The sequence below is a fragment of the Geospiza fortis genome, unplaced genomic scaffold (genome assembly GCF_000277835.1).
Source record: "Geospiza fortis unplaced genomic scaffold, GeoFor_1.0 scaffold413, whole genome shotgun sequence".
Taxonomy (NCBI): Eukaryota; Metazoa; Chordata; class Aves; order Passeriformes; family Thraupidae; genus Geospiza; species Geospiza fortis.
This window is the reverse complement of record NW_005054386.1, coordinates 1,438,626-1,460,851: the sequence shown is the minus strand read 5'-3', so window position 1 is coordinate 1,460,851 and position 22,226 is coordinate 1,438,626. Positions and strand designations below refer to the sequence as shown.

The window sequence follows — 22,226 nt, the reverse complement described above, 5'->3', positions numbered from 1 at the left end:
GAGCACAACGTGGTGTTATTTCAGCCCTCAGAGAAGGATCCTCCCCAAAAGCCAATGACTGCACTGAGCAAGCCTGCCAAGCGCCCGTCTCTCCTCCCTCTTACACACCAAACACCTTTGAAACAGCTTTTGTCTGGGGCAGCGGTCACCTATCTCGTAATGTTGCTCCCCATGAACCTGTTCCCCATCCTGTGCTCGCCATCAGGGCAGGATTCTGGCTGCAGATCACACACCGGACACGCCGGGAATGCTGCTGACCCCATCTGCTCCAGACAGCAGCCAGCGCGGCGATCTCCGCGCTCCTCAGAGCGCACACGGCGCCTATTGTCGTTTAATTAGCAGCACTGCCAGCCTGCAGGAGGCTGAGATTGCACCTGCTGAGGTGGGCAGCGAGGCTGCAGAGCCCCCAGCCTCGGCAGCACTGCAGCACACAGCGCTGTGGGGACAGCCACCCCCCCACCGCCCCGGCACCAAGTCAACTCACAGGATCTCCAGGTCGCGCAGCGCTCGGAAGGCTCCATCTTCGATGCAGCTGATCTGGTTGTTGTCCAGTTGCCTGCAGAGAGGAAGGGAGAGGATGAAGGCTGGCTCGGAGCGCCAGGTTGGGGCTTCCCTGTCAGCGAGGTGTCCCTCCACCCCCTCGCAGCGCCTGCTCAGCTGCCACGCTGCTCGGGGCTGCTCGCGGCTGTCTGACAGCGCTGCACGCTCCCGCACACTGAAGCCTGTCAGGTCTCAGTAAATATTAATTGCGCCTTTTTTTTTTTTGCCTTTTTTTTTTTTTTAAGGCAGAAGGGAGTAATTTCATTACATTAGGGCATCCAATCCATTATGAGCTTTTACCGTCATGTCACTGAAACAATTTCATTAAGCTAAAGGCCTGTAAATCATTGGAGGTCACTGGGCTGCCCTCCGTGACCTCACAGAATGCCGTTTTTTCTTTTACTGGAAGTTGGAGTCCTCTGTCCTGACAGTACTAAATCTTCAGGCTTTATCTACCCAAGAGCTGTGAGAGTGCATAGGGAATATACCAATTCCAAATTAGACTCAACTAATCTAATTTTATAGTCTTTTTATTATTCTAAGCACCAAATGTCTGTGGTGGTTCGATGCCTCTCTGCATTGTTACTGGTCCCATCTGGTAGCCCTTTCTATTGAAAGATTTCTGACTAAATACAGATTCTGTCTAACTGCATCAGGGAGAGCAATCCGGTGACAAAAAGCATTATACACATGTACACTTAAAACACTATTTTGCTTCAAAACGTGTAATTTAATATTTGGGTGGCGGAGTTCTCTCATTTGTCTCCCTGTATGCGCATGATTTAAATGTATTTTGCAATACATGTGGATGCAGCAAGACAGCTACATCTGTCTCCTCTGCTTAAAAGAATTAAAGTTGTAATTTAAAATTCAGTGATTACATTTTCTGACATCTGATCCCTTAAATTTTACACTTAAAGAAATAAAATTACATATGCAGTCACATGCAAGTAAAATATCTGCATTTCATGAAAAAATAGATGCAAGCTCCTGACTATCTGTTACTGCCCTTTGCACAGCATAAACTTTGGATTCGATGAGGCAGAGACCTTTTGTACTATGTGGGTGAAGTATCTTGAATAAAGATACAAAGATTACACTGTAGTTTCTGATTTTTATGAAATATATATATATATATATATATATGCAACTAGAGGAAATATATTGCACCCATGTATAGTATGGTTGTATAGTTTGCCCAACTACTTTCCAATTATTTGCCGTATCTAATTTTTGGTCTAAATAGACATTTGCAGCTATTTTCTTATTATACAGCAATGAAGCAGAAACAGAGCAAATACCATCTTTATGAACCCCTCTAAAGACTGAGTTTGATCTGCTAACATTGAGCATCCTGGACATGTACATCTTTGACAACCATGGGACACTCAGCCTTTGTGATGCAGTTTGTATCAATGAACATTGTATTTTTTATGAGTTAAAGCACAGGAAAACCCACTCACACTCTAAGGTCTACTAAAAACCTGAGGAACCACAAAGCCCCAATTAAGGTTTCTCATGGCATTTGCTAACTTTGGAGAACTTTGTGAATTTGGCAAAACTTCAGCAATGTCTCCAATACTGGCAGACAGTGGGATGTATAATCCTCCAAAAGGGATTTTTCTGTGCGTAGGAGTTCATGCACAGCATATATACATATCTGGATAAATGTATACATACATATTTATGTTCTCTCTGTTTCTCTGACCATCTGTGAGAGATCCTAAAACCTCTCTATTTTTGACTGCTGAGAAGACTTGTCCTGATATCCCTGTTTAATTGACAAAAATTTGTGGCTCCAACAGAAGGGATGGTGCATTTTGGAGAGGAATAAACTTCAAATGAGTTAAATATAGTGCTTTCTGCATGATTAAGTACTTTACACTTGCTTTATTAAGCAAAAGGTTGGCAGATATTAACATGATGAGGAGAATGGAGCCTCAACTTGAGAATCACCTCTCCCTCTCCTTCTACGGGAAGTACTAGATATTGCACAATTTTTATTTGAGTTATACTATGATATCGATTTTTCTGCCAAATGCACTAAAATAAGCAAATAGACCCACAGTGTGCTACTCTCAAAGCCTTCTGATTAAAGGGAATCCTTGGTGGGTATCGTATTTTTAAAAAAACTGCTACTCTTATAGATTGATTTTTGTTGAAAAAGCGTAATGATCATTTTAATCATATTTCCACAGGTCCACTCATGCCACTGCCAACAGCCAGGTTTAGTCTGTGTGATCGATGCACAGGATCACAGCAAGGGAAACCTCTCAATGCTCAGAAGACACACACTTAGCAGGGCTATCAGTAAATAGGGAACATATTCATTAGTGATACACCCTGATTCTCTGGCCCATAACCAATTCTTCACAGTCTCAGGGGTGAAACTCACATGTTTAATGCTCCTTTGTCACAGAGCTCATGTCTCCTGGTATCTATCACCCCAACACATTTACATCTGCATTGAAACATGAGAATTTCTTCTCAAAAGGAAAAGAACTGCTAGTTGTCTTAAAATAAGGTTTTAAGACCCTCTGCCTCCCTATTTATTTCTCCGTGTGTAAAGATGGAAATCCTATTTCTGTGCATCTGTACAGCACCCTGGTGAGCCGTTCAGTCAAGGCTAGAAATTTGAGCGTTTAAATTTAAATGTCTTCCTTTCACAACAAAGTGATAAGTTTAAAGTTTTGGGGAAAGTTTAAGGGAAGCCTTACAGAAAGCCAAGGTGTCCAGCACATCTTGTTATGCTTATGAAGACAAAACAAACCCCCTGTGATGTGGACTGGCAGCCAGCTCACACACTCAGTGTGGGCAGGCTGTGCGCGCAGCTCCTCGAGGGGCCAAACAGACACCCTGAACATTTGTTGAGAAGAACACCTTACTTGAATAAAATTAATACGTGCAGAGAAGGTAAAATTTCAACTTAAAAAAAAGGAAAAAGTTCCCAATATTTCAGAACAGGTGGAACCTGCATTTTCCTGAGGAACATTGTGACACCACTCCCATCCCCCCATCGCTGCATCCTGAACAGAGCACTCAGGCACAGGGAGCACAGGTCAGCTTCCTGAGACACACCTCACCTGCTCCAGGCTTACAGGGGAATTTTTAAAAATGGTTTTGGGCTGCAGAAGACTTGGTTCAGATTTAAATGGCACCTCTATTTGTCAGCACTCATAGCCTTTCTAGAAAATCTTTTCCTCGAGGTTGCAAATGGGTTGTTATGCATGTAGTGGTGCAACATGCTGGTGCTAAAAGGTCAGACACCACAAACTCAGATTTAAGAGACAATTTTAAAAACACATGGACAAAATCACTTTTCATACCTGCATTTACTCTGCCTTTTGAAGGAATACAGCACTGGGCTCAGACTTTATCTAAACCTACCAAGTGATTTGACTGCCTCTGACCAAAAAACATTCTCACAGAGAAATACTGAGTTGCTGAAGGATGAATGAAACCACAGTAACTGAGCTGTGTGACACTTCCAAATTTTGCTGAGTTACACAGAGAGCTAACTTTGATTTGGGCTGAAGTGTTTGGGTGAAATGCTGAATCTCTCATGCATTAGACAGAAAGCAGTGAAGCTGAGCAGACCCAGATCCCAGAGCTGGGCTGGGTGATGCTGTCAGAGCAGGGCAGCTGAGATCCCAGCTGGGACAGCCAGCAGCTCCCCTGGGATTGAATTATCCCCCCTGACCCCACCCCGGGGGCTGCAGGGATCCCAGAGCTCCGTGACAGGCAATTAGCAACCAGACAATGCCGGGAGAGAACGACAGCAACACCAGAGACCTCCGAGAGCACAGCAAAGCACTCGAGCAAGGAAAATATTGAATGGGCAAATGGGATTTAGGTGGAGTGTGACACAGACAAATGCTTATAAACAATCCAAGAATTTATAAAAGTCTTCAGAGGAAAAGACATCTTTCATGTGGCAGAGCTGTAATACATGAAGCCATATGTATTACTGCAATTTGGCTCTAATGTGGACTCAATAACTACTCTCAGTTTTTATTGAAAAGCAGGAAAATTATGTGAGTACATTATATGCAACTGATGGATAAAACTTAAAATTGATGTTAAAAAAAAATAAAACAACTTAGACACAAATCACCTTTCTAAGAAATGAGAAATAACGCTGCATCCTAACAGATTTATATCACAGATATCACAGGAGAATCTATGGCTTGGCTAAAATGCCACTTTAAATGTTTGAAACACTTTTTCCCTGACAGTGTAACTCTGGCTTATCCATTTAGACTGGTGCATTATCGATCATAAATAAGAGTTAAATTTCAAATACTATTTCGAAGGAATAGGGTTTTACAAGGTTGATATTCTTTTGCCATTTGAAATAATCCATTAAATACCAAGCCTTGAAGGTTTTGCTCACAACAATAAGGAATATTTAATTTTCAAATGCATTTAAGAGATAAACATCCCCAGCAACAAAGCCGATAAAATTTTTTCATGTAACTAGTTTTAAGATTTTTTTAAAAACACAGTAATATTCGAAAACATAAAAGAATTGAATTCATGTAGGGTGAAATTTACCAAAACTGCAATAATCTATTTTTTTTATTAACATTAAAAAATTTCTGTTTAAAACTCTACATTTGATTACTAGCAAGATTTCTTCACAGCCCACCAACTATATAAGAGATTTTGGCATTTTTTCTGCAATTTGCCACATTCACATGCACAAAGAAGAGACCCTTCAAGCATCAACATTTAACAATAATGGACTTTATAACCAGTGTTTTGTACTTTATTCAGTAAAGGATTTTTTTTCCATTTTCAAACAATACCAAGGCCACGGCAGAGCTCAAGTGCTAATCTATTTTTTAATTATACTGTGACAGTAGTTTAATTACTATAACCGCTTTCTATATTTTGCCCAAAATCTAGTTAAATATTTAAACAAAACTCAGTATTAATGAGTACTGCAATATATACTGTTCAAATTTCTTTCTCATATTTCACATTTAACATAAAAAAGCAGTGTTATAATAGTTGCATATTTAAGGTTTACTGTTACTGATATAAAATTACTCTTATAGCTTGTATCTATAATTGCAGATAAAAAATAGGCAGGTGCTATTTCCTCATTGAGGAAATACTTGTATTTTTAACCAGATATATCCATGTTAAGGAATTATATCACCAAAATATTTAAAGGAATATCAATTCCTTTAAATATTTCACAGGAGGATTTCACAGGAGGTAAATGCAGCGTAAATTATTACAGAATCATTTTTAGAAAGAAATAATTTTGCTAATTATATGTCCAAAAGAACCCCTGTTTGGACAATATTTTCCCTTTCCATTTCATTTTTCATTTTGTTTCTAATACAGACTTGCTGGTTCTATGTCATCCCTTTCCTGTAAAGTTTGCACTCTAGCATTTAAGTTCTTCCATAACCTGTAAGAATCAGAAAGACACTCTGTAACATTTATTGCCCTTACTTGACTTCAAGAATATTAAAATATCTGAGGAAAGTGACACCAACACATCTATTTAAAATTTCTCACATACCAAACTAAAGTCCTTATCCTTGTATTAATTGATGAGGAAGCCCCAACAAATGGGGAATGATGGTGCTTTGAGGTAATGTTAAATTCAATTAAATTGAAATAATGTTAAGTTCTTTCAAAATGTAGCTTGTAATATTTTTTCCCATGTAATTTTTACTCTTTATTTATTCTTCACTGAAGTCACTCTAGAAGAGCTTGCTTATATTAGAAAATATAAAAGATTGATGCAGCTGTTGTGATCAAGCTGCAATCTCACTCTGAGATTTTTACAAGTGTTCCAAAATTCCCCTTTTTTTTTGGTTCCCAAGGATGCAGTTTTGCCAAAAGCTGTGGTTGAGGCTTTGTGCAGAAACAGCTCATCTGCCTGAGATAATTGGGCAGACTCATATTCTCTGTCTTCAGTTTTCATACCCAACCTGTGCTGCCAGGTTGTTAAATTCAAGGAGGGAGGAATAACTGATTTGAAGGGGAAGAATTGCTTATGAATAATTATTCTGCAGACTATTCAAAATTACTAAGTATTTACTCTGAGTGTTTGTACTACATTAACTCACAAATCAAAATGCTGCTGTCACAAAATAACCAAAATATCAGCTTAAAGCAAAACTTGAGCGACAAACAAACATGGAGACTCCTCCTGCCACAAGGACAAATATACACAAACACAAGATTTCCTTTCAATATCAGGTGCTTTAGAACATTTTTTTTTCTTTTTTTAACTCTCTCTGGTTGCTGATGTAACAAATAGTGCATACCAAGCACAGAAATGGCTGTCTCCATAGCAATTGGGGCAGGTTTTGCTGTTTCCCTAGTTACTCTTGACTGATAACCATCTGTTGTTCTCCTCTGCCACAGCCCCAAAGGGGAAAAGGGGAAGAAAAGAGAAAGATAAAATGGGTGTTTGAGAAAATGAAAGTTACTTACTGTGGTGGTTTTTTACAGTTTTAGAAGGTTTGCACTTGTTTAGATTATTTATTGTTATGTTGACAAGTGTCAAACACCACACGTAAAGGAAAGTTCTAGTTCAGAATGTTACTAACTGACCGTATTAACCAGAAATCATACCAAGGAATCAGATTAGGAATATTAATAGGAAATCATATCATTAGGGACACTATTATGGAACTGGAAAATCTGAAAGCGAGGCATAGAAAAATACGCAGTTGTTAAAAGGAAATAAAGAGCAGACATTTGTCATGTGCAAAGAGCACATGGAGGAGGAGGTGCAGGTGGTTCCATCCCCCCAGTTGCTGCAGGTGGAGCAGGAACTGTGCATCCCACCCCTGAGCTCTGCTCATCTGGGGCTGTGGTTCCAGCCCAGCCTGAGCCCCCTGCTCCTCTCGGGTGTTTCTGGCAGGGAAGGGGGCACAGCACGGGGAGGCTGCAGCTGCCCGTGCCCCATCCTGAGCCCAGGGCTGCAGCAGCACTGGAGCTCACCCAGAACCTGTGCCCTGTGAGCAAGGCCAGTGCATCATCGTGGCATCACTTCTGTGGAGCTAACAGCACAGAAATCACATTCAGTCCCAAGGCAAAACAAACAAACCCCACAGGGGAGCTGGTACCACCCATCAGTGCAGCAGCATCTGTAGCCATGATATTTTCTGAAAAATCCTTTCCTTAGGATTGTTCCTCCTGAGAAGCTGAGAGGCCTCAGGTACAAAATGTAAACAATGGTTATCTGCTGCTGTGGAATGCAACAGGTGCATCTGTGATTGGTCTCATGTAGTTGTTTCTAATTAATGGCCAATCACAGTCAGCTGGCTCAGACTCTGTCTGAGCCACAAGCTTTTGTTATCATTCCTTTTCTATTCTTAGCTAGCCTTCTGAAGAAATCCTTTCTTCTATTCTTTTAGTATAGTTTTAATGTAATATATATCATAAAATAATAAATCAGGCCTTCTGAAACATGGAGTCAGATCCTCGTCTCTTCCCTCATCCTAAGACCCCTGCGAACACCATCACATGCATCAGCTGGAATTGGGTTTCTCCTTACAATCATTCAGTGCTGCAACAGATTCATTACCAAACCAAAACTTTAAAAAAAGACCCAAAATGCTCCATCCCTTCCTATTAAAAAGTGTATCAATTGTCAAAGACAGACAAAATTTGTTTGGAGCCGTTGGCATTTTTAAAATGGGCTCAGTAGGACAGCGGTCTGCAAGAAACTCTCCAGTGTGACACAACAAGGCAGGGCCGGTGCTTTGCCGGCTCCTGGCTGCTGGACAGATGTTCTGGGCCTGGGTGACATCCCTGCTGCCCTGGGGACACCACTGCAGGTGGAGCTGCCCCTGAGCCCAGCCTGTGCCAGTGCCACTGAGCTGAGATGGTTTAACAGGGACGCTGAGCAAAAAGCCTGGTAATTCTGGAGGTGCTCCTTGCTGACACATTTTTATGTTTAAAAACCTACAAAACTCAGGTTTGAGAGGAGAATGAAGGCTCTCCTGCCTTTTAGAAGCTTGGACTTGACCAGCAAACATGGAAACACTGTGGGGCACGGAGGCTGTGGTAGAGCAGGGAAGGTGAACATGCCCAGGGCAAGTGCCTGGTTTTTACATGGTTAGGGGGATGACAGAGCAAAAGGAAATCTGGACATTCAATCTCCAGACATCTGTCCCCTCTGAAATCCCATATCACATTAGATTAATGCTATCACCTGCAGTCATACAATGACTTGGGATATGTTCCTCTAGCTCCCAGGACAAAAATTAGGAGGAAGCAATACCAAACCACTAAATATTGGGAGTATACGGCAGAGTGTCTGTCTTGCTGCATAGCTGATAAATTTGGGCAAAACAGTTGATTTTTTTTGTTGTTTTGGTAACTTTTTTCCTTTTGTAATTATAAAATTAATACTAAATAAAACCTCGTGGATACTGTCCAGTTAACATCTTGCAGTTGTAAATGGTAGTTTCTTAGTATAACACACCAGTAAGTTTTCAGTCAAAGCCTTTTTATCAGACTGTTTTTAAGAAAAAACAAACATGGCCAGTTAAAGCTGGAGAAGGAATCACAGTTGTAGCTCCACATCCCATTTTGGACTGGGGAACTTTCTCAACATGGTCCTGTTCAGTTCCTCACCCAACTCCCACAGCCACTGGAGAACAGTTAACAAATCACGTACTTCAAGATGCTGCATTAATTTTAAATCATCCTGATAGGGATTTCCAGCACTGACCATGCTTAACAAAAGCTCAGAAGCTTTTCTAGGGGCTTCCAAATCAGGCCATTTCATCTTTAACACAGCTCTGGGTTCCTATGAACCACACAGACGAATATAAGTGGCATCTCCAGATGAAAAGCATGGTTGGAGGGTGTGCTTCCAGGATTTTGCTTTGTTTTACCCTTTTTCTTCTATACTCATCAGGCAACTGCAGCTTGATTTTGAGACATGGAATTTATCCCCTTCTAGTAATTTCTGTTGTAAAATCAGCCACTGACAAACTCACCAACAAAAAAATAAGTGTTTTGAATTACTTTAAGACAAAGAGGCATTAGGCTTAGTTACAGTTCTGTGCTGTTCACTGATGACCTGCCTGGGTATTATCAGAGGTTTTGTTTTTAACACAAAAATGCTTCTAATGGCATGCAGCTGCAAATCCTGACTCCTAACCCTTTCTCTGCTTTGCTGGTTGGTTTCTCAGGCCAGCTGAGGAAGAGCAGCAGCCACAAGTACTCCACATAACTACAGCCCTGTTGCCCTCTTACTGATACAAAGCAGGGCTGGCAATGGCTGTAAAACCCATTGAAATTTGTTTTTCAGTGGTTGCTTCAATGCACATGCAAAGCCCTCATCCTGTGATTTTAAGTCTTTATAGTTGTCATTTCTTAGCATGACATCCCATTTTGCAAGTTAGCTGTGGCTGACTTGTAACCAGTTCTAGATAAGATTATGGGTGAGTTTAGACAAATTGGTGCTGAGGGTGAGAGAGACACACTGGAATTCAGCCTGAACCTCACAAGCCTTACAGCACTTACATCAAACTTCATTCTCACTACTCAAGGCAATGAATTCAAGTTCCCTATCCAGAGTCCCAGTGTATTAACTTTTACAGTCTGTATACCTCATTGCCCCAAATTTGCTTATTCTGCATGATTTCATGCAAATAAGTTAACACAATACTTGATTTGGGTTAGTGCATTATCTGCTCATGCTACAAAAACTGTAATTAAAGGGTGAAATCTTGCTGTGGGCTTCATATGCTGATTTATATTTGCACTAATTCTATAAAAATAGCACTCTGCACTTTTTCTGAGCACTCTGTGTGCTTATATAAGTAATTTAGGTAGTTACATATACATGTACTTATATATGAGTAGGCAAATAACACTTAGACTAAGTGGCAAAGGGCTCCAATAAGCACTAAAATCTGCTATTCTGTCATATAAAAGTCCTGAGCATGCCAGCCTGCAGCTGATTCCTCATTATCTCCATTCCTGAGGTCCACTCATAGACATGGAGTGTTTGTTGGACATGAACTTGAAGACCTACTCTTCTTCCCTGAGTAGCTGTCCATATCCAAATTATTCACCCTATGACATATTTCTGAAGTTGTCACACCAGCTCTGCCTCTGTGACTTGTGTTCCCCTCTGCCACCACACTCCTTTGCGCACACCAGGTCTAGGACCCTTCCCAAACTCTGTCAAACAACTGCACCTAACAAATTAAGGCCTAAAACATTTAAAAAGAACTGACTAGAACAAGAAGTGTTCGGAAAGATAACCAGTTTCTAGAACAAAAAAGAGGACATCTTTAAGAAAAGTAAAACAAAACCCAAAAAATATTGTAGGAACCAAAATAAGTAAGTTACCTGATAGATTAAATGGGAATCAAACCCAATGTTCTTCTTGGTTATTTAGGTACCTAGTAATTACATCAGATTTAAAATTGCTCGGAAATGCTCTGGAATTAACAGCAAACTGGATCAGAGTTGACAAAAAAAGCCATTTTGCTTTCCTGTTTTCAAGGCAGCCAAATTCACATCATCTGTGAATGTTTGTCACCCAAGGTAAGGACAGCAATCCATCCTGCAGATTGTTGTTTACAAGCACTTTGCAACAAATGTTCTATTTGAACACCCATATGAACCATAAGCACCCAATATGTTTGGATGACTACGTTCAGTTTTTGTTAGCAGATCTGGAGCTTCCCAAACAATGTTTTACCAAATCAACGTGGCACTGCCACATATCCTTGAGGAACGTGGCATGGAGCATATGTGACAGCTCTTGTGCATGTGCACCAGGGAGTTTCTTCCCACCTACATGTAACCATAGGTCTGCTTCTTTTGATTCATAGGAAAAAATGCATCCATCTATTTTTTGGCTTTTATGGGATGGCTTTTGAGTCCCTCACCCTTTAATATATTTATTCCTCCTCCCTGGAGCTGTCAGTAGCACTATGAGGTTTTACAAAATTTCAGGAACTGAACTCATCTCTTCCAGTTCTACTAATCTACAAATTTCCAAATTAAAATGTTCTTCCCTAGCCTTGGGACACGTATAATACTAATCTAAAACATGGAGCAATGACATGACAGAAATTGAAAAGTTTTGTTGATTGCAATCTGTTTTTATGTGTTTTACCCCATATCTAATAGATAACCAGTGATAACCTTAATGAAATAATACCCTCACAATAACCAACAGCTTTCACATCAGAATACATGGGCTTTTCTTTTTTTTTTAAATAAACCAAAACCAGGAGATGTTGCAGTAAGGTAGAAAAACCATAAAGGCTTCATAAAATCAAGACTGCTCCCCCAGAACAATGCCTGGGAAAGTTTATTTGAATTTCTCTCTGACCAGACTGTCAGCATCCACATGCAGGAGGGAAAGTTTACATCAAAAGGGCTGAACACAGTGCAAGAGATCATTACTGATGTTATTATTGCCACAAAGTACCTTTACAGAAATACAGGTAAAGGATGTATAACAGTGCTAGTGTTTTACTGGGCTTGAAAGGAAAAGTCATCAAATCCCTACTGGCATATCCTCACATGAGCTTAATTGCTGGGGAGAGCTGAAAAACAGGCTGCAGGTGCTGAGGTCTCCCAGCTTTCCTTGTGGATTGCCAAGCTCCTGGAGGGATAAACCTCTGGGCAAGGAAAAACTCAACCAGGAGCTGAAACATCACAGAGCAGAGACCCCAGTACCAAGGACAACCACAATCTCCAAAACAACACACAGTGCAAGAGCAGGAGGACAGGTCACCTCCAAAGGGATTTATTCCATCTTGCAGGAGATTTGAGTGACTTAAAACTCTGAACTTTATCTATAAATGCAGGACTTGTAATGAATGGAAGTGTGAAAGAATTATTTCATCAAAAACTGGTAAAAACAGTATCCCGTGATAACTGCATGCTCAATTTAAAAAGAAAAATATGGATAGAAGATGGCTTACTGTTAGACATATGGTTAGTATTATTGAATAATTTTTGCACTTCTGATATCAACAGAAAATACTGTAGAGGCAGGTTTATTTACAGAATTTCCTAGAAGTTACAGACTTCAATGTTTTTCTCCATAAATTTCACTTTTAATTTTTTTTTAAGAAAAGTATTTCCTTTTGAAATCATTAAAACAACCATCAAGCAATCATAGACATTATGATTTCTTAAATATAAATGCTTACATTCTGAAATGTTCATTCACATTTACTCACTAGTCACTGAATAAGGATTCTACAAGCCTTACAAACTTGAAGCCACTATCAAAGAATCTTAAAAATTAACTTATCCAGATGAATTTGAAATTTCCTTGCTAGGTGGTGTATATTTTTTCCTGACATTAGTCCATAAATACATTCATAAAGAGACATCTGCTTCCTCTGCCAGCATTGTTGTGACAAAAAGGAGCCACATGCAAGAAAACTTGGACTCCCAGGTAGGACCAGGCAGCAAGTTTGGATCACAAGATCACACCAGTTACCTCACCTGACCCTTTAGACAAAACCTCAAAAACCTAATTCATACTGAGATGTGGCAGCACTGAAATAAAACAGCCAGAAAAAAAGCCCTGCCCCATTTTTTTTTCTTTTTTTGCAATCAAAGCAACACATTTTTTTTGTAAGTAGGTAAAGAGGATACCTGAACAATTGGCTTCACAGGACATTTCTCCCATCCTTCTCAGTCCCTGTCCTGAGAGCTCTGCTTGTTGCCCAACTTATTGGGAAGGGCTGGCTGCTCCCCCCCTGCCTGATCATTAACCCTTAATTATGTTTTCAGCTGCTCCTCAGGAAAGGAGAGCTCCACATCTCTGAAAAGCAGTGAGAGCTGCAGGCAGAGAGCTAAAACCAAACTAAAAATCCAGCCCCAACAACAACCCCCTGCTCAAATGGTTCAGATGATTGTGAGTCCCTCTTACTCAGTGAATCATTCCAGGCAAACCACTCGACCTCCTTGCAGCAGTCATCTTCCCTCTAAGACTGGGTTTAAAAGCAGGACCTAATCAATAGCTGTTGCTGCATATGACCCGACTTTAAGCATATAAATGAAATACTAAATAAAGTAGGTTCAAGGGTGAAACTCACATATAAGGCTACTGAAGGGTCACACAAAAAAGGGGGGAAAAAAGTCAATCTCATTTCTAAAGGTAATTTTCGCAGCAGAAAGCTCCATTTCCCACCCCGTGCCACAAAATGCCATTTTTAAATGTGTATGAGAGGGGCCTGTTGTGCTGCCCTGAGAGACAGCTGGATGCTTTCTGCTGGGCTTGTGGAATTGCAGCAAGAACTGCTTATGGGCATCTTAATGTAAATTGTAATCAATGTTGCCTTAAGATTTCTTGTGCACCACATCACAGTTCTATACAGCCCATTATCTCTTCAAATGAGTTAAATTCTAGGGTTGGGAGGTTTGGTTTTGAGTTGGGGCTTTTCTGAGGGTTTTTTTTTGAAAAGCACCGCTCTATGTTCTAGCATTAAGATGTCATGACTGCCTTATAAGCAACTCGTGATTGACAGGATATTGATACAGAATTTATATAGGGAAATAATATTGATTGTTCATTCATGAAACTCTGCTGTTCCTTCAAATAAACAATTCCAAAACCCTTGTTTTCCCTAGTCAAACAAGAGAAAGGAAGAAGAATCCTTAGTGTGAAAATGCACCTTGGACAAGCTGTGTATGCACATTACCACAGTGCTACTGTGCTGCTCAATGAGTTGGAAAAATAACTCCAAAAAGAGCTTTAAAAAAACCCACAAAAGACTGGAGCAGAGGTTACTTCCTCATGAAGATGGAATTCTCTCATTTGTTTCTTTGACATTTATGGGACTACCAAAGGGTAAACAAAAGCAAAATTAGATCCCACAGGCCTTTGGTAGGAAAAAAAGAATGGAGAGAAATGTTATTCAGCAGCAGAAATCAGCTGTACAAATGAGACCATCATCTCACAGCCTTTTCCACTGCTGCTGCCTCCACTCCTCCTGTGTCATCTGGTCTTAAACAAAAGGGGTTTTATTCTTGCCTACCTCACAGCTATTATACTGAAGCCATTCTCAGATTTGCACCTAGATAATCAACTTCTATTAATCTCATAGCAGATATCTGAGTGCCTGAGAATTCCCTCTGTGCTTTACTCAGATTTAGATCCTTATTTTATACAGGAGGAAAATACTGCAGATGCAAGCAAAAACGCTGGTGGTGGTTTTTTTTTGAATAAAATGAAGATCCTCAGTAGGATTTTCTTAATATCCATGCAGGATTTACATGATCTGAGCTTCTTTTGAGGACATTTTTAAGTGATGCAGCAATTGAGCTGTTTAAAAGGACTGTGTAACATCCCTTGCTGTACAAACACAGTGAGAATATGTTCATATAAAAACAATTTGTGATGAAAAAACTCTACACTACAGTTATACCATGCCAGTTTAATATTTTTCTTTAAAGGCATATCAATTTTGTATTGGATTGAATTGCAGGTGGCTTTGTTTTTCTACATTTTATCTCACAGAGCCACCCAACTGCAGGATAGCAAAGTCATGGAGCAGACTGAATCACTGAATGAGAAATGTAATCATTCCCTTCTGGGCTCTAAATGTGGCAAGAAGCTGCACAGGCTTGTTTGAAATAGGCAGTTCTGCTCTCACACAGAAAGCTGCAGCTGAGGTGAGGGCTTGGGTCAAGAAAAAAGCTGCAGCTGAGTAAGAGTTGGGGTCAAAAGCAGGGGGACATCCATCTCATTTTGTGGTCAAGGAAGAGTGGTGCAGGAAATCTGGTCCCCCAATCAATTACTGAAATTAATTTTTGAGCCTAAGTCATTGCCTTCTGGGAAAACAAGGATCCATTTCCTCACCTCTTTTGCATAGTGTTTGCACCACTTTTTAGAATGAAGTTAGATTAAAAAGAATAATTGTGTTACCCGGAGAAAGTGATGCAGTATGAATTAAGAACTCAACAAGTTTTATTCATACAATCACACAATGGCTTGGTTTGGAAAGGACCTTGAAGATCATTGAGATCCCTCTCCCCTGCCATGGGCAGGGACCCCTTAAAAAGCACAGCAAATCAGGTACAGTTATCTGTTCACAAAACCAAATATCAGAATGGAATCCCAGTGAAGTGGAAAAACAACTGGAGACCCCAGACATGCAGCGTCTCTGCCTTAAAAGGCAAACAGCAAGTGGCTCTTGAGAACAGCTGCTGAGCAGGAGATCAGCACTGCTGCAGACCATCTCCCCTGGGAGATCTGCATGGGCACAGAAATGATGCTGCCCTGGCACCTCCAGGGACACAGCAGGCTCTGCCCAAACCCACCCCAAGCTCCTTTTCCTCTCCAGTAACAGGAATTTGTCACACTGACCAAAGAGCTGAAGCCAAGCACAGGGGGAGAGAAAAGGAGAGTGGAAAAAAAGACAACTCAAGCTGTGGTTTTAACTTCATCCAGCTGGGAAGGTCAAGTGGAAAAGGCAAACTTTGTTCTGCTGGTGGACAGTATTTACAACCCTCCTTTGTCCATGGAGTCTGCACTAAAATGATATTGCTGTGCTGTTTTGGCTAGAGACTGCACATGCTGACCCCTCCGTGGCCAGCACAGCACCAGAATAATTTCATACAAAAGGTTTGCATTAAATGTAATGAAGCAAATGACAAAATCAATAAACCTGGAATGGTGTGGCTATCATAAAAATGATGTAAATTCAGAGTTCACTCTGGTTATGAAGCTATTTATATTCATAATTAAAACCAGTACTATCTCTTTTTTTAGAATAAAACTTCCTTTTGACAATCATAGATGAATGCTACAGGAAATCTTCAACAAATGTATTCAAAATTAAGGCATGGCACAAAGACAGCATAAATTACACAAAGATAAACTGTAGGCATAGGTTAGCCTAAACACGTACGTAATAAAGAAAATTTGATTTCATACTTTTTCAACCGATGTCACATCCCATTTTAATCAAGTTTTATATCAAAAGGACAGTAAGGATACCACATAGCCTGTTTCTAAATCAAGGTATTTTCTGGAGTTTGTTTCTGTCAGAGAGACTCTTGTAAGTCTATTAAAACAGAAAAGAGCCAAATCTGCTATTCATTACTCTTCATACAAAGGCAGTGCTGGAGCATGGGTGCTGCATCAGAATGTATCTGTGCTTCATTAGGATAAAAGAATAACGAGCCCAGAAAGCAGCAAGCAGAGCTCAGTGAAATAAGTAAGCAGATAAGTAATCTCTGGAAATAGCAATAGTCACCCTGACTTTTTGTAGCAGATTTCAAACCCCAGATAATGGGTCCCATTCAGGATTTAGAATGAGGTTTTCTTTTATCAAACTCTGGACCTGGAGCTTGTGATCTTGTTTAAAAAATTCCACCCATGTCCCATTTAGGTAAGTGAGTTATATACAATTTAAACCTCCAGACTCCCATATTTTACCTAATCAAAGAGAAATTGCAAAAGTGGCCACCAAGCCTGAGGTTCTGACACACAAAGGCTGGACTTTTTCAGCCTCCTGAAAAATCCTTTGGATTTTTCCATAGGATCCAAAGGATTCCCATCCCTGTGCCAGCTGTTTTGTGTTCCTGGTGGGACACAGCACATCCATGTCACTCCTCAAACCCCACCAATGACCACTGACAGAGCTCATTGCTGGTGGCTGCAGAAGGAGCCCCTCTCAGGCTGGACAAGGCAATAAATTATGCAAGACACAAAGCATAGGGAAGATCAGAACAGAATTTGAAGTAGATGGAAAAGATTACTTAGGCCTGTGTGGGATACTTCATCTTTCTTGTCATCAGCATTAGGAGTTTACCATATAAACAATTAAAGTGCAGGCTTTCAATAATGCTTGAAATACATTTCCAGAAAAGGAGAAAACAATTGGTATTGATGTTTGTCTTACTTCTACAAGAAATATGAAAAAAATCTGTGGTTTGTTCAAAAATTAATACTAAAACCAATATATACTGCAGTGGATATCCAGGATACAGAAACTGGGTAAATCAGAATTATGCATAACCTTGTTATGGAGGTAGTCAGCTCTGATTAGCTCAGAAAAACGAAAATTTAAAAAATATTAAATGCTACCAAACATACATCCTCCACTACTACATTGGCTTATGAACTTCTATTTTATAAGTGGAAGACACTTAAGAGATATTTCAGCTTTTTATTTATCTGACATTTTACTCAGGGGGAAGCAACCTTTATAGTGAGGAAATCTGTTCCCCAGGAGTGATGGTTCAGCTTTTAATAAGTTGTCAGTGACAGATCCCTTGTGGCCAGTTGAGCCCACAACTGCAGACATCCATGAAAACAAACACTTCCTGAAATGCAAGTGGACAAGAGAGCAGAGCAGACACCCACCCTACTTATTGCAGATGTTTTCATTTAAAAAATAGAAAAAAAATAAATCAGTGGTGCATTTCCAATCTGTGCAATCAATCTCACATGAAGTCCAAGTCATGGTTTAGCACATTCAACAGATTTAAGATTGTGCTGTGCTGGTTTGTCCACCTGGTGTTTCATTTATTAGCAAGGGACAAGAGAGAGGGGATTACATAAACCCAAATGTGTTTAAAAAATACAAGTAGGGACTGATCACACTACCAAATATGGCCCAGGTTTAACCCCTCCATGGGGTGGTTTTGGGGTGAGCAGTGTTTATCAGGTGTGCTGCAGCCTTTGCAGGGTGTCAGTGTGCACACGTCTGCTCCACTGCTCCCTGAGGCACATGGGGCCATCCAGGCTGTTGGGGAATAATGCAAACAGCAGCATTCCCATTAACACTCCTGTCCTAAAGCACAGCAATGTCCTGCAGGCTGGGCCAAACCCTCCAGAGGACCATGTGAACCACAGGATCACAGAGTTACAGCACACTTTGGGTGGGAAGGGACTAAAACCCATCTCATTCCACCCCTGCCATTAGCCCAGGCTGCTCCAAGCCCTGTTCAGCCTGGCCTTGGACACTGCCAGGGATCCAAGGGCAGCCACAGCTGTTCTGAGAGCCTGTGCCAGGGTCTGCCCATCCTCACAGGGAAGAACTTCTTCCTAATATCCAACCTAAACCTGCTCTCTGTCAGTTTAAAGCCATTCCCCTTTGTCCTATCACTTCATGCCCTTCTAAAACACCCCCTGAAAACTGACACAACACTAATGTCAAGCATTTACAGAAATGCACTATCAAGACTGAAAGTGGCTCACTCACTAGCAACATCACTGCTGAGCTGGTATCTCTTAGCATCAGTGCACATCAAAAAAACCCTATGAAATTTTCTTCTCAAGAAGCTAATTCTGAAAAATGACTATTCCTTATGATGTCAAAAGAGACACACAGAAGTTTCAGGGCTGTAAAAACACTTAAACCCCACAGTATTTTATGGGAATTCCAATAAACTGCCTGACAGCACCATTATTCAGCACAGCTCCTCAGAAGACACTGCCTCTGTGCAGCATATTCTAGAAAAATGCAGAATTAGCTTTTATTCCAGACCCCTTGCTCCCTTCAGCCATCCTGCCCAAAACTCTTCTGCAAGGGAAGGGACCCAAGGACAGGACACAGGCAGGGCACAGACCCTGAGGAAGATGCTGATGATGAACACATCACCTCTCCAATGCAGCACAGAGAGAAAAAATTCCTCTGCTGATTTACTGGAGGCAGAGAAAAAACCTGTGATTAAAAGAATGCAGTTTCTGAATTAAATTTCAAGTTTTCATCTCCATCTTCCTAACAGGCTTTCCCTTGGCTGTGGCTGCAGCAGCTGTGACATTCCTGATGGAAACAGAGCAAGCAGGAAAGGGACAAAAACCCCACCATTCATTTATTAGCAAGGTACAAGAGAAAGGGGATTACATAAACCCAGATGTGTTTAAAAAATACAAATGGGGACTGATCACACTACCAAATATGGCCCAGGTTTAAACACTTCATGGGATGGTTTTGGGGTGAGCAGTGTTTGTCAGTGTTATCCTTCCCTCCCCTGCCTGCCCAAAGCCAGCTTGCACACCATTTCAGCTTTCTTGCTTTTTTCTCTTATTATTGTTATAAGACAGACAAGGGAAGATATTTAGAAAGATTAGGGCAGGTAGATTTTAGAGGTTAGTGGTTCCAAATAGAATAGAATAGAATAGACTAGACTAGACTAGACTAGACTAGAATAGAGAGACCAAGGGTTACTGTACACCTCAGCCTGAGCAGAACCATGAGGGAGCCCCTGCAGGGCTGGGCCACAGCTCTCAAGAGAATAATGAAGCAACCAGTGTCACCCCTCTGTGTCACCTGATGTGCTGGCCCTGTGTTTGTGGCTGAGGATGTCAAGAGAGAAGCATTTGTCTCACAAAATGTCCTCTGCTACGACTCTTGAGTGCTTGGTTGGTTCTGCACATCTCACCTTAACTGTGGTGCAGGGAACATGTGTGTGCATTCCAATCAATCATATCCTTTTAATGAGTTAATTGTGAAATAGATGCTTCTTGCATTTCTTATAAGGGCTAGAACAGATGGCAAAAGCTCAAACTAATGTATTCATAAAATTAACTGACGCTGCAGGTGGTGTTTCTCCATAGAAGGTGGTAAGTTGGGAACTTGTTATTTTATTGTTATAATAATGCTGCATGACAATGACATTTCTAGGAAAGCAAATGTGATGGCCACAGAGATCTCTCTTGAATTCATTATGGTCACTATCACAATGAAGACCAATTACAGGAGATAGAAAGGAATACACTGCTGGAATACATTGAGTGCAGTGTGAATTTATGGACAAGGAGGAGGAAAATTATTTATAAATTTATACAGTTGAAGTAATGTGATCTTTTTGCCCCCTAAAGAGTGCAAAAGGCTTGTCTCCAATGAGTATTCAAAATAGCTCTTTCCATGCCTCTGACCTGTTTAGCCAGCTCTTTGTCAAAACAACCTGAAATCTGTTCTATAATAGAAATGTATCCTTTCCTTAAATTTTCATGTATTCCTATTTAAAATATACTGAGCTTTTAATGCACACCATCAAATATAGATACATAATGTTCAAGTTTTCATCTCCATCTTCCTAACAGGCTTTCCCTTGGCTGTGGCTGCAGCAGCTGTGACATTCCTGATGGAAACAGAGTGAAGGAAAGGGACAAAACCCCACAATTCCTCACAATAGTATTCCTATTTAAAATACACTGAGCTGTTAATGCACACCATCAAATATAGACACATATTGTTCAGCCCATTGGGAGACACAAAAGCAAATACATAACCCAATACATGATAATCAATTCTCCTCTAGGCATTTCTTTGCTTTTATTTGAGGCCAAGCACTGGCTTCAGAAGGCTCATTCCAGATTTTACACCAAAAGAATGGAAAATCTGGCCAACTGCTTATCTTCCTCCTTTCGTTTTATTTTACTGCAAACAGCAAGAGAAACACTGAATACTGTACACAAATGTCAAGAAACTACAGCCAGGAATTTCAGAGGGCTCTGGATAATAGCTTCCCTGGAGAACCCAGACTAAAGGAGTTATGTTTTGTAGTGTAACATTTCATTAAGATCTACTGCATATTTATGTATGGCAAATAACTCACAATCACTTGCTTTCTTCTAGTGGAACAGCTACACACAAATCAACCATTATTTCCTTTATTCATTAGTTTATTCATTAGTTTAACTTGACAGGTATGTTTAATTTTTCCTATGGCTGAATGGCAGAAGCTACAAATATACTCTGCAGAGCTGGCTATGATGGTTAAAAAAAATTACATTAGAACATTTTAATATTTTTTGTAGGCGAATGCAAAATACCTTTCAATGTAAAGAGCAAGTTCAGCTTTTTCCAAAACCTGAATGTGCAATCAAGATGTTTAATTTTTGTAAAAGTTCTGTAGATTGATGCTAATAGTAGATGCACGCAGAAAAAGTAACAGAATCTTCCAGGAAAAGCCATTTAACAAATAAGGGTCTGAAACTAATAGGTACAACAATATTTTACTGTACTCAGAGAGCTCTGATTTTCCACACTGCAGAGGTAATTTAACCACTAGGAAAATAAATGTGTACTGACTTGCAGAAGTGTTAAACGTTACATATGTGCTGATGTATTTCTGCATTTTTAAAAACATAAATCTAAATGCTTCATTTCTTCCTCCACAAGAACCTTTAGGGCTATCAAGGAGGATATTACCCACAATTTGCTAAGTGGCCCCAGGATGCAGGGAAAGCCTCTTGCAGGCCCAGTGATAGGAGCTGTTATCTCAGGTGAGAAGTGATTCAGACAGAAATGCAATGAGCCTGTATTATCATGACACATGAACCTGTTAACTTCTTCTTTTTTTTCCCCTGAATCCCAGTGCTACAGAACCTTACGGCCAAAGCCTGTAGAGATAAAAGGCTGAATATGGATGGAACTGAATTCCAGTGAATCAAGAACAAGAAACTGCAGGAAGCCCTGACAGAAAAGGCAGTGTCTGTGTGGTTCTGTGTGGCTCTAGCTCTGAGTGGTGCCCACACAGGGTGGCTCCCCCTCTGCCCTGCTGCTCTGGCATTCTGCCCTGCAGCCACACTGCACGTGGATTCCTGTTTTCCATTCCTTGGCTGGGAGATGTCTGTAGACCCATTGAATGGTTTGGGTTGGAAAGGACCATAAAGATTGTCTTGTTGCACCCCTGCCATGGCAGGGACACCTTCCACTGCCCCAGGCTGCTCCCAGCCCCGTCCCACCTCGCCTGGC

General features: G+C 40.6%; 1 protein-coding gene across 3 annotated transcripts in view; it reads right to left on the bottom strand.

The window, feature by feature from the left end:
• SLIT3 (slit guidance ligand 3) overlaps window positions 1-22,226 on the bottom strand; it is a 483,855-nt gene that overhangs the window by 218,606 nt on the left and 243,023 nt on the right. For all 3 annotated transcript variants that reach the window (XM_031060566.1, XM_031060568.1, XM_031060567.1), the window contains one exon: window positions 485-556. In XM_031060566.1, coding sequence (XP_030916426.1) covers window positions 485-556 — 72 coding nt within the window. The remainder of the gene's footprint in view (window positions 1-484; window positions 557-22,226) is intronic.